The 12,072-nt window shown below is 39.8% G+C and overlaps 1 protein-coding gene across 2 annotated transcripts in view; it reads right to left on the bottom strand.

Annotated features, from left to right (window-relative positions):
- Positions 1 to 502: 502 nt before the first annotated feature.
- ANKFY1 (ankyrin repeat and FYVE domain containing 1) overlaps positions 503 to 12,072 on the bottom strand; it is a 34,576-nt gene continuing 23,006 nt past the window's right edge. For both annotated transcript variants that reach the window (XM_072882646.1, XM_072882645.1), the window contains exons 15-25: positions 11,881 to 12,049; positions 10,500 to 10,618; positions 9,995 to 10,151; positions 8,529 to 8,729; positions 7,267 to 7,443; positions 6,685 to 6,832; positions 6,331 to 6,421; positions 5,866 to 5,990; positions 5,500 to 5,646; positions 4,897 to 4,987; positions 503 to 4,141 (exon numbers count right to left, since the gene is read on the bottom strand). In XM_072882646.1, the coding sequence (XP_072738747.1) occupies positions 4,009 to 4,141; positions 4,897 to 4,987; positions 5,500 to 5,646; positions 5,866 to 5,990; positions 6,331 to 6,421; positions 6,685 to 6,832; positions 7,267 to 7,443; positions 8,529 to 8,729; positions 9,995 to 10,151; positions 10,500 to 10,618; positions 11,881 to 12,049 (1,558 nt within the window). In that variant the 3' untranslated portion in view covers positions 503 to 4,008. The remainder of the gene's footprint in view (positions 4,142 to 4,896; positions 4,988 to 5,499; positions 5,647 to 5,865; positions 5,991 to 6,330; positions 6,422 to 6,684; positions 6,833 to 7,266; positions 7,444 to 8,528; positions 8,730 to 9,994; positions 10,152 to 10,499; positions 10,619 to 11,880; positions 12,050 to 12,072) is intronic.

Genomic DNA, 12,072 nt, shown 5'->3' with positions numbered 1-12,072 from the left:
CCATTAACCAGCTCTGGCCTGTAGAAAGTTAGGATTGTTTCATAAGAGTGATTATAGGTAAGTCCAGTATAAGGCATTCAAGATGACTATATGGTATAAACCAGAACACCAGACCTTGTCAGCCAAAAGAACAGTTGTAGCAGTTCAACATTAAAATGAATACCTGGAATAACTTCAGAACAAAGAAGAAAAGTTGTCATGCCCAATTGATGTTATATCCCTAGTTTTCTTTGTGGCTTGTAAAGGATAGCTTGCAGAGGGGCAGCTGTCTCTACAGGAGAAGATACTTTCTTGACAAGGTTTCCACCTCACAATGCATTATCTAGTTATGCATTTTATTACAAGTAGAATCATTACACAACAAAGTAACGCATATTGGAAAAATACATTTTTACAATTACTCCAGACAAACATTGCAGATAAAATGCCATTGTTCTAAGACTTCCTTTTCTATTTCACAGAGGGTATTAGAAGGTTCAGAGTTATTTTTGTCACTCATAAAAGCTTTGATTTTTCTAGAGACGAGTTTGCTGCAGTACCCGACTCTGCTGGTTACAGGAAAAAAGAGGACTTGCCTATTAACATTTGATCTACAGGAAAATCCAGCCTTGGCCTTCCAGATTGTTACATGTTAATCTATAAGCACTATATGAGAAGTTGTACAAGCCATTGATCTCCAGCACAGGAAGTCATTAAGGCATCTGTCAGCTTTTAGCCAGCAACTTGCTACACTCTGTTAGTACCTTCAACACTAACATTCTCACTCCACTTAGTGGTGTGAAACAGTGACTACACCTTTTTCAGATAGACAAAACTTAAGCCATACCACATTTTGTGCTTGTATAAGAGTGCTGGATGACTGCAATCAAAAGGAATCCAGTCTAAGAACAAAAAAGCAACAGCATGAACCACCACAGACTTCCCATGCAGCCCTGAAGTGCCTGAAGCCTGGTTTGACAGCATCACTTCCCAGGGACAGAAGTTAGGTTTTTTTCCATTTACCCTTTTGTTCAATGCTTGGCAGACATGAGCCTCAAGTTAACAGATACCACTTGAAGACAGCAGGGGTAAGAGGGGTGGGGTTTTTGGTCACAACTGTAGTATGCTACAACAAGGAAGAGCAGTTGTTTATGGAGTTAGAAATGTGTTGACCACTACTACATTACCAAGTGCCTCCGTTCACGTTTGTACCTTGTGGTGGAGCATTGCCAGCAAAACTCCCCCCAAAAAAGTCTGAGGTCTGAGAGTTCAGACCGATGCTAGGCAGAGTGCATAAAGGACTGAGCCCCACCAGTTGTTTGGTAGGGTCAACCTCTTTAGTTGAAGAACTAGAAGAGAACTAACTTGGGTTTTGTTTCAAGTTGTAAGCTTTTCCTCTTTAACTCTGGCAGAAAGCTATTTAGAGTGGGCTGGAAGGAAACTACCTCAAAGGCACTTTAAAATGATCAAATTTGCTGAATTTAGTTGCACTTCAGGCTGTACATTAGTTTATCAATAATCTTAACTCACTGAAGTCTGAAAGGAAAAAGAAAGCTGGTACAGTATTGGCTGTAAAAAGCAAACTAGGAGCATTACATATGGTTTCCCAGATCTTTCCCAGGATTTCAGGCAGTTATAATTAATATTCTACTTTTTAAAAGAGCAACTAGCCAGCCTTAAACTTGCCATTCAGTTAAGCTGAATTTTCACAAGATGTACATTTTTCATCATTTAAAAGGTTGCTTATTCCATTAGAACTGAGCTCCCTGTTGCCTTGCCTCTTCCATCAGAGAAGTCACTGAAAAAGCAATGTTTAAATGCTTTAGCAATTATATGTTGTGCAGTTTTCCAGTTAAGTTGAAGTCTGTAGGCTGTGGCCTTGGAAGAACGCTCTTCTACCACTATCTTTCAGTATTCTGAGCACACACCACTCCACAGCACTGCAGCTCCAAACCAAGAAGGAAGTCAACATGTTAATGGGGTACACTATAGTCAAGACTTCTTTCACCAAATGCACTTAATCTCCATCATTGTTATCTGTCACTGCTAGAGACTTGCAACCAATGATATTCTGAAACATCAGAAAGCAATGGACTAGAAGTACAATGCTTTCCATCATCTATTTCACTCAAAAAACCAAACTGTAGCTTGCAGTTAAATGCTTCAGACACCATTATTTTACACCTCATTCACCTAGAATATTATGCCAGAGATGCACCATTTGTATTAGTAACTGTGTTACAAAGACCAGTTGTGCTACCCAGGGCATTCTGTTGGAACATGACAGCAGCAGACATTAAACAGGGAGGCAAATTCATATTATCATCCATTATTCTTCTCTAGTGTTACAAGGGTGAGATTCCAGTTATAATATATGCATATTGGAAGATCAAAGTGCAGATCAAGTGAGATTTGATGTGAAATTCATTGTGCAAATGTCAGCAATTACACCCTCTCCCATCCTTCTCTTGTACAAGTTTGAGAAAAAAACCTCGAGCAAGTCTTCCATAAAAGCAGCAGTCTGGTTTATAGTCTCATCTTACTCTTTACGACTGCCCTGTCTGGACTAGTGACTTGTCAATGTGTCACCAACTTGTCCATATGGTACACTGGAGATAACAGTCATTAAATAAATGCACACCAGTTCATGGAGTAGAGATGAGGAATGCTGAGTTGAGTCTAAAGTAGGTTCATCTCTTGGGATGAAAACAGCCTTAACATGGCATGTAGTTTTGCTTAAGTACAGATTTTTTTCCTGACTGAAGCCTTTGCCCACCAAATCATAACCTTGACTATCAGCAAAGTACTTCCTTGTTTACCTAGACAATGTGGAGTTGGATTTTTACAGATTCAGCATGTTTAATAGAGCATGACCAGCCTAGATTAAAATACTGCAGCTTAATCTAAATGCCTGGCACTGCACTACCAATTCAGAATCCCTCCTTCAAGGCCAGAGGCTTAACGTTAATAGGAAACCTCCAAATACACTCCCACTCACCAGCGATCCTGCTGAAAATGGACCCAAATTTAATGTCTAGAGGTGCAGCACTTTCTACACTGGTAGGGTTACTGACTCTCCTGCAGCAGTTAACCAGGGTCTTTAAACCAAAGGAAAGTGCTACTCTCCCTCATGGGATTCATAATGCACTTCAGCATTTATTGCTGTATTGAGAGTTAGACTACTTAACCAGTTTTAGTGTTTCTCTGTTTAGCATCTGCTTAGGCCTTTCAGCGCACATATGTTCATTTGTACAAGTTTCATGAAGTGGAAGGACTAGCAACGTAAATATGAAAGTGCAACAAAGTAGACTGACAGCTCTAGCAGGTATGAGCAAGAGTATTTACTGGCTAAAACAATCTTGCACTTCTCTTGAACATGCTAAAGCTAATGAGACATTTACCAAGGAGGTATCAAGATGTGGATCTGCAATTCTGACTGCTTTGCATCAGATGTTGTAAAGCTTTCTGTTGTAAGGCCACAATTCTTGAGCTATGCTTAGAACTACCCCATTTTTGAAGAGTTTCTTGAAATGAACAGTGGTTGCAATGCTCAGTCTAGCTTCACAAGAAGTCTTCTCTAGAGAAAGGGAACATTTAAGACAAAGCAAAGAAAGATACCTGGTTACCCTGAAACTTAATGCCATCTCTACTAAGCAGCCTGAAAGCCACAGGACTTAATAGAGTTGCTCAGTGCAAAGCACCATGTCAAGGACAGACCTGTTTTATGTCAATTCAAACATCAGCCTAACAATTTTAGCTTCCATACCCCACTGCAACTAGAAGAGGGTCTAAATTCTTTTGTCACTTGGTTTCAGCAATCCACTCGAATTCCTAGTGAAGTCTATCGCAGCCCAATACATTTACAGTCATACAAAGTCACTTATACCAGAATATATCATAACAGGGTCCTTAATTAGTTCAGTCTATTGCAGAAGACATGTATAGGCCTCCTCTTCCCTACCCAGAGGGCTTGTAAGCAGAGCTGCTGTCAGGAGCACTGACTAGGAATCCCTTTACTTCCACAGCATACTAGGAGACTCCTCCCAGAGTCAGGACATCAAAGCAGATGTTGCAAACTCGAACTGGCTTGTTCAGATCAAATTTTATGATAGGAATCTCCTTTGTTGAGCACTTATGGCAGAGCAGGCGTCCACAGTGTCGGCTGTTGGTAGAAGAGGGGTGGGAGAAAAGTTAATTCACTCATAGTGAACACCAGGGTTTTACTGTTTGATATTCTTTATCAATGATAGTATCACTAAAAAGGTACAGTAGCGATTGAAATGCTACCTTTCTTGTATCTTCTGATCTCTGTCATGTAACAGTTGAACACTAATGCCAAAACCACATGCTGCTTCTATACTAGTCAGTCACCTAGTACTACTTCACCTGATGCATGTGTAGTTTCTCTGGAACACTGGGCTAAGAGAAAAAAAAAAAATCTTAGCTTAACACCCATCTAACCCAGCATATTCTGCAGAAGTTCAGACTTGTTAAGGAAAGGCAACTCATACCTACACAAGAGCAACTCATGTCAGCGTCTTCAGTCATTTCCACATTACAAACAGCACCCCTAACCTAAGCTGGCAGTGGCTACCCAAATCTGTCACCTGTTTCAGAGCAAGTCAGCCCCCCTACTGAAAGCGGGCATCTAAATCCTTGTTTTACTACTGGAACTTTGACATGATTTCTCATTTCCAACAAATCAGAATATTAATTAAGTGCACAAACAGCTTAAGATAGGATTTTAGTCAGACCACAAGTTACTGATCTAGGACAGGGTGGAACATTTCAGCTGGATTACTGGTTCTACACCTACATTAACATAGAGGTTTCCTAAACCACCAGAAGGAACAAGCCTAGCTACATTTGGAAGAGGAATCTGTTTCCTTGTAAGCACAGCAAGATGTGTCATATTACCAGTGATGCTTTCTTGTCGTGACTCCAAATTTGGCAGTGCATTCATAGCAGTTGGAGCCATCACACCAGGGAGGTTCTTTTGTCAGCATATCTGTTAGAGGCAAAAATGTAAAGGCAAAATGGGCTCAGGCACCTCTTGAGTACACTGCAATATTAAGGAGGCTTTTTCCAGTTTTAGAAAAAAAAGTTTTTTCCAGTATAACTGATTGAACTACTCTTGCAATAGCTGCAGTCTTGTTTGTAGACCGTGTATAGCTGCTTTCATCAACATCACATTATCCACAGCAACTATACAGCACAAGTTAAAAAGCAATATCTAGGTTTTAAGATACATTAGACTACAACACCAGCCAGGAGTCTCCATGTCTATCCTTCCAGAAAAAGTAATATTTAAGTTTGACAGGTCTGCATTGTGCAGCTTTTCAGCTGATCATGAGAAAAATTAGTATTTCTACCCCCCATTTAAAGCAGTAGAATATTCAGAAGTTCCGCCCCTGTGGAATTACTGTCATCTAAGTTAGATGTCCACAGTTCTTTCCTCCACCAAAGTATCTCAGAAGCACAAGCTAAAACCACTTTCCGACTGCAGCAAGTAGTACTTACCCAGCAGTCTAAAGAGAAGCTGTTTTGTAGCAACTTGGTAGTTGAAGATATTGACTCCTTGATTATTGTTAACTCCAAGACGAGCCCCAGCTCTCACTATTGCACGACACAAGTTAGCATTTCCCTTCATGTAAGCCAACAGGAGGACTGCAAGATAAAAGCCAGACAGTTCCCTGCTAACAGAGTGGTAGGTCTTGTGTTACACTCAGAAGAACTAACAATCCTACTCTGGACTAAGTTTCCATGTAATGTTTGCACCTTACTGTATTTAACATACTACTGCCAATTATTCCAGCTTTAAAAGTGACATACCATTAATACAACTTGAGTGACTTTCAAGTTTAATACCTCTTGAATCTCACCTACCTGTGTTTCCTTCAGCATCGGGTTTGTCTAGAGGGTATTCTGGCATACACTCCAAGAAGAGGTCACAGATGGCTGCTGCATTATCTTTCCCATATTGTCCCAAAATATGCATTGGTGACTGGCCTCTGGGAAAAAAAAAAAAAGCATTTGTTATCCTGATCAAAGTCTGCTTGCTACTACAGTTACTCATCCAACTCTTTGTTTTCAAGTCTGGTTCAGACTTAAACAATGCTACACCTAAGTAACTCAGTACATCATACACAACTGCCTACTTTACCTTCCTTTTCCTGGTATGCATAATTTCCACACAATTTAGACACAGCATGCTCGGCACACTTCACTGTAAAACTAGTGTAGAAATACTATAATCCAAGCTAAATCTCTGGATATTTTTATCTAGTCATACCAGCACATATTTTAAATTACATTGTGGTTCTTTTAGTCTGTTAAGACTACACTAATTACCTAATATTAAAGGCTTCTGCATCTACATTGCACTCTGTGAGGAGGACCCGGATATTGTTTAGGCGGCCATGCATCACTGCCAGATGAAGAGCTGAAAAGTAAGAGAGAAGCTTCAAGAATCTGAAGTAGTTAATATCAGCAATAATTACAGCCTGATAAAATTAAGCACTCCCTTTCCACTTCCTCCACCTTCCCTCTCCAAAACTCCTTCCACCAGCTTTGATTTCTTGGACTTTCATTCTTTTTCACCTTTGAAGAGTGAGCCCATTCAGTGGGCTATCTCTGCAACCAGGAGATATCATTAGCAGACCTACTGAAGTGTTTACATCTACTTGTAGAACTTCAGAAGTTTACCATTATTTCCATTTTCATCTACAGCTGCAAAGTCTACTCCATTCTCCAGAAGGACTGAACAAATTGTGGGCAAATCTTGCTGGGCTGCTAAGTGAAGAGCAGTCTGACGATGCTTAGTCAGTTCATTCACCTGGGCACCTGCAAGCAGCTGTCAAGATGCAAGAAGGAATATGTTCAAAGGTGTTTTCAGGGCTATTAGCCAACAGTTTATTTCTGTGAATGAAGCACACAAGACTCCACTGTGCAGAGATACTTCTAGGCCTCTAGCATATATAAAATGCTATCATTACTGAGCTGCTGCAACTTGTCTTCACGTTTAAATCTGCAGAAAGTGCAAGGTAAGGTTCTTCCTTTAAAGTGAGCCACACTACCTAATGATTGCTGCAAATCAAACATGCTCATACAAAGGCTACTGATGCAGCTCAGCTAACAGTACAAGCTAAGGGAACTTTATGCAAGTCTGAGTTCTGTTTCAGAAAAAGTGGTGTCACCTTCAGCTGACTTCTCCAGCCTACAGGTAGTGTGCACTACAACAGAACGTGCACTTTTAAGTAGAGGAAAAAATGACTCTCCAGTACATACCAGATTACGCACAATGATCTCCGAGCCAGCTTGTACAGCCAGGTGGAGAGGCGTTAGTTTGGAGGCATCCTGGACCCGAGAGTTTACATTAGCCTGTACACTTATCAGGAACAGCACGCTCTCAATGTCTGAGTTCTGAACAGCTACATGTAGGAAATTCCGACCTTTATTATCAACCTGTGGCAGAAAGGGCATGTGAAATGAAATGCATTATTTCTGTAGAACAGCAAATTGTTATGTAGTAGGACATACTTTCACCAAGAGATACTTGCTCCCTCCACTTGAGATGAACTGTAGAGCCTTGTTCCTTTCAGTGCTTGACAGGAGACTTATTTGATAGATGTGACCATCAAATAAACTGAACTGAGAAATTATCAGCTGCAATTCCTCACTCTAGTCTGCTTCAGACTACTTTACTTCTACTTTATAACCTTGTCATTTCTTGACCACACACTGGAGAGTATTATGACAGACAAAAGGTTAACAGCTGTTGTAGTAAGTACTGAGCAGCAGTTAATGATAAACTCAGTTAAATGAAACAAACTTGAGTCAATCTGGCAGTTAACACCTGAGAAGGAAGCAGCATGCAATCCTGCCACACTGATGCAGAGTGTATTTGTCTTTTGGCTTAATACCAAGTGCATGATGTTGTTCATCTTTGCCTTGAAGCTGATGTTAAAGCATATTTAGAACTGGCTGTATTTGTAAAGACGTTTTAGATATATTACAAGAGTTCACTAAGCACTCAAATACTTTACTAGTAATTAAACTTACATAGGGTAGGAAGAAACTCCTGAACAGCTGCCTGAAGTGTCACACCAGAAGCCTGAAGATACAGTTGGAGGTTTTATAGTTCAGCAGTGCAGCATAATATCTATTATTCAGTTATTTTAGGTCAGGGTTTCTATTTTGGATAGCTTTAGGAAAGCTAGGTAATGGATTATTTTCTGTACTAGTCCAGCACAAAACAAAAGTAGAGTTAGAACTTTCTCCTTATATATACACATATGCCTGTTTCTCAATTTAGTACTGACAAAATGAGATAAGGTTTGATGAGACACTAACCCTTCATGTTCTTACTCACACATAGCACGTACACACCTACAGTTTCCTAATAAATCCTGCTACAGAAAACTGGCATCTGGCAAATGTTATTGCATATAAAGCCACAAAAGGATAAAGCAGAATTTGCTTGTGGAACACCTGTTACCATGGACTAGTGCAGGAAGACCACCAGCATGCTTAGAATACTCCCAGCTTACCTGTTCAGCAGCTCCTGGTTCCCTCTTCAAAATTGCTTCAGCTGCTTTGTTATTTTTATACGTCATAGCACATGCAAAGGGAGTCATTCCTTGCCTGTCACGTACATTTAGCTTAATATCTGGATGTGAAATCATAAGCTGAATGATAACATTATGTTGGTTGCTAATGGCAACATGGATTGGAGTTCTTCCTTCTGCATCCTAGAAGGAAACCAGGAAGTTTGTTATATGAAAATTCAGGAATACACAAATCCTTTCCTAACTCCGAAAAGTAGAGGAAGCTTACTAGTTTAGTTCTGTGACATACCCAGCTGCCTTCAGCTGGGACACCAAACAGTTGCAGTGGGAGCTCAAATCCACAGTGTAAGTGAAGCAAATTGGTATTTGTTTCTCCAAATAGGTTGACCTCAATCTTGTGCTATATAACCATTTAAGTAGCTCAGAGTAACATTTCCCATGTAGTCAGACATTTTGGGGACAGAGATGAGCATTCAAGACCATAGCCAAGCATTCCAAGAGAACGCTTTCAAACTAATATCAGTTTGGGGTATTTAATGTTAATACTTTATAGTAATAGCAATTTGTAGAATTCAATTTTTATCTGAAAGAATGATGTACAGACTACAGTATACAAACCTGAAGTATCATTTCCATAGATTCAGCACTACAGATATTTCCCTAGCTTGACTCTCAGGGACGAGTGCTAAGTTTTCTAGAAGCTAAACACTTGGAAGTTCCCTCATTGAAAATATAACAGCATCAGGCATGTCTGTTATGCAAACAGTATATTAAAGTCTAGCAAATTCAAATAAGGTGTTTAATCACTTGTCTGTATCAAGCAGCAGTTTACAGCCACGGCTGCTTTGCGACTATGTGTTCTGTCATTCATTTTGATGTCATTTCTAGGTCCTGATGCTGTTGAAGATGTTCTGCATTCATTTCTTTTGTTGCTATTTGTCAAAAGCTTCTGTTTAAGAATTACTGTGTAATCAAAAATGAAGTGTAACTCATAGTTACATCACCTCAGTTTACTCAGTAACAGAAGACACTTCCCAAACATACTAACAAAGTAGAGTATTCTGTAGTTTTACACTATAGCTGATCTAATGATCAATTGCAGCAGAATACAGCCCTGCTCCTGCCTTCAATTCACACTAGGGACAGAAGAGTTGAATTCTAATCATTACATCAGAAAACTAACACTGCAAGAAGTTTTCTGTATCATTATTTTCCTTCAGTATAGCTTCCTGAATTAACCCATCATATGGGCAGATGGGCACTAGATCTGGTAACAAGGGACAGGAGAGAAGGCAGAGCTGCAGCCACTCATCGCATTGGCTCAGCTGTAACAGAAGGATGTTCTTTTTCCTGTCAAGCAAAATACACAGTGAGAGGGAAGTTTGTTTTCACTACATTAGAGGCAAAGAATCAACTTCAAAGAAACCGTGCACAATTTCTCTACAAACCTGAGCATTGACATTGGCACCAAACTCCAAAAGGCACTGGATCACCTCTTCTAGTCCCCAGCAGGCTGCCAAGTGTAGGGGTGTCTGTCCATCATGAGCTTCCTCTTCTCCTTCTCCATTTGGGCCTGGCTTTCTGGGACTATTCACATCACAACCACTAAAACAAACACAATATAGTCAACTTATTATGTTTAATCCAGATTAAACTGTTCCAAACAAGGGTCAGAAAAAAGTTTGCAAGAGCTGATCCAGCAACTGCCGACACATTCTACGTAAGCACAAGTTCCTGGTTTTAATTTGACTCTTGTCATCAAGAAGATGATGCTAATATAGGTAACAGAATGTGTCTTTAAGATCAGTCAGAATTCCATAAGTGCCATCCACCCACCAAAAAATCTAATGAAGCACATACCTGTTACTGGCTCAAAATAGCATTCAGTTAATTTATGCCAGGAAAATATGTACATGCACATTAGAAGGTTTGTATTTTAGAAGGGGGTCTGACCTGCGAATAAGAAAGCATGCTATTTGTTCACTGTTTTCATCAATAGCTCTATGAAGAAGAGTTTGTAAGCAGCCACTTGGTCCTGACCCCCAACAGGTTGAATCACAGCCATGTCTAACCTGGAAGGAGAAGCACAATGAGGCAGTGAAGTTTTATGTCTCCAGCAGGCTCCTACTATATAGTCCTTGACTAATGCTTCTGAAACATTATCCCTTAGAGATAGAATTTGAGATGCCTTATCTATTCTTGTGACAGTCACTGAATTTCAGGAAGCTACTTTAACGTCTTCCAGACCAATATTTTATTGGTCTACTATGTAATTCTTAATTAGGTAGTGTTTACTAACAATTCAGGTGTTCACTCATATACTCTGAATAGACAGGTCTTAAGCCAGTTTGGGTCACAGTTACCTCACTTTCTGCAGTGACAAGCACCTAAAGCGAGTCAAGTAGCATCAGCAGACATTGCCTTTGAAGGTCTGGTCCATTTACTCGCTTTCCTATAAATTCAGCTATACAGAAATAGTTTTTTCCAGGAACTCTATTTCTAGTATTCGTATTCTTCTACTACAGAACTACTTACTTGAACAATGTGGCACTTCAGACTTGTTCCACCCCACTTTACAAACTATTTACAAGGTTTATACATGAGTAGTTTCAGTGCTGACTCCACAAAGATTCTTATTCAATACCAGCACAAATGGTCAAGTACAATTACAAGATGTATTTCTCAGCTCATCAGCACAGCTTTTAAATAGTTGTCTCTAGCACACAATAACTGGGTATCAGAGACAAAGCTTTCAGGTAACTTCCTTATAAAGGAGACATATGGAGGTCTACTTAAGTCTCCTAAGAAGTCTCCTGCTGGATCACCTGTGCCTGAAAGTAAATAGTCTTAGAAGTAAATATAAGCCTTCAAAGACATTCTTGATGGAACTTTAAGATCCGATAAAACCAGCACATACTCTAAAGCATACATATGGGTGTTCAGTTTCATTCAGGAAGCCTATCATTATACAAGCCTGGTATGCTACAGACTGATGTTTTTAGTAGATCCTTACTCTTTCCAGAATCAGGAATCCCAATGGCATATTCTATACTATTGCACCATTACATATATATATCACATACTGTTACAACATTACATCTATACATTGCACCATTACAGTGGCTGCAAGATATTTGGCTATGTAATGGCCACAGTGTTGATAAAGATTTCCCAAGAAAAAGGAACTTCCGTGAAGAAAAGCCTCTAGAAGTTAGATAGTGGTATAGGACTACTCTGTTCTTTTCATGCATTGAGTTTGGTTTTGCTGATGAGCCCTTTGTTGCTAGCAAGATGCACAGAAGTGAGACTAAATTAAGTCAACTGACAGTCTTACCAGAGTTGATGCAATATCTTCCAGGTTATTTTCTAAGGCAAGCCATAAAGGAGGATTTCCTTTCTCATCTGGCACAGACATGTCTGCTCCCCTGGTACAAATAGCATCAACCACAAGAGGGAGCTGGTTTTTTATAGCCAGCTGCAAAGCAGTCTCTCCATCCTGTGTTCTGCAATAGGTACAGTTTGAAGT

The sequence above is a fragment of the Ciconia boyciana genome, chromosome 17, assembly GCF_034638445.1.
Source record: "Ciconia boyciana chromosome 17, ASM3463844v1, whole genome shotgun sequence".
Classification (NCBI taxonomy): domain Eukaryota; kingdom Metazoa; phylum Chordata; class Aves; order Ciconiiformes; family Ciconiidae; genus Ciconia; species Ciconia boyciana.
The sequence above is the reverse complement of the archived record's forward strand: the minus strand, read 5'-3'. Positions and strand labels throughout refer to the sequence as shown.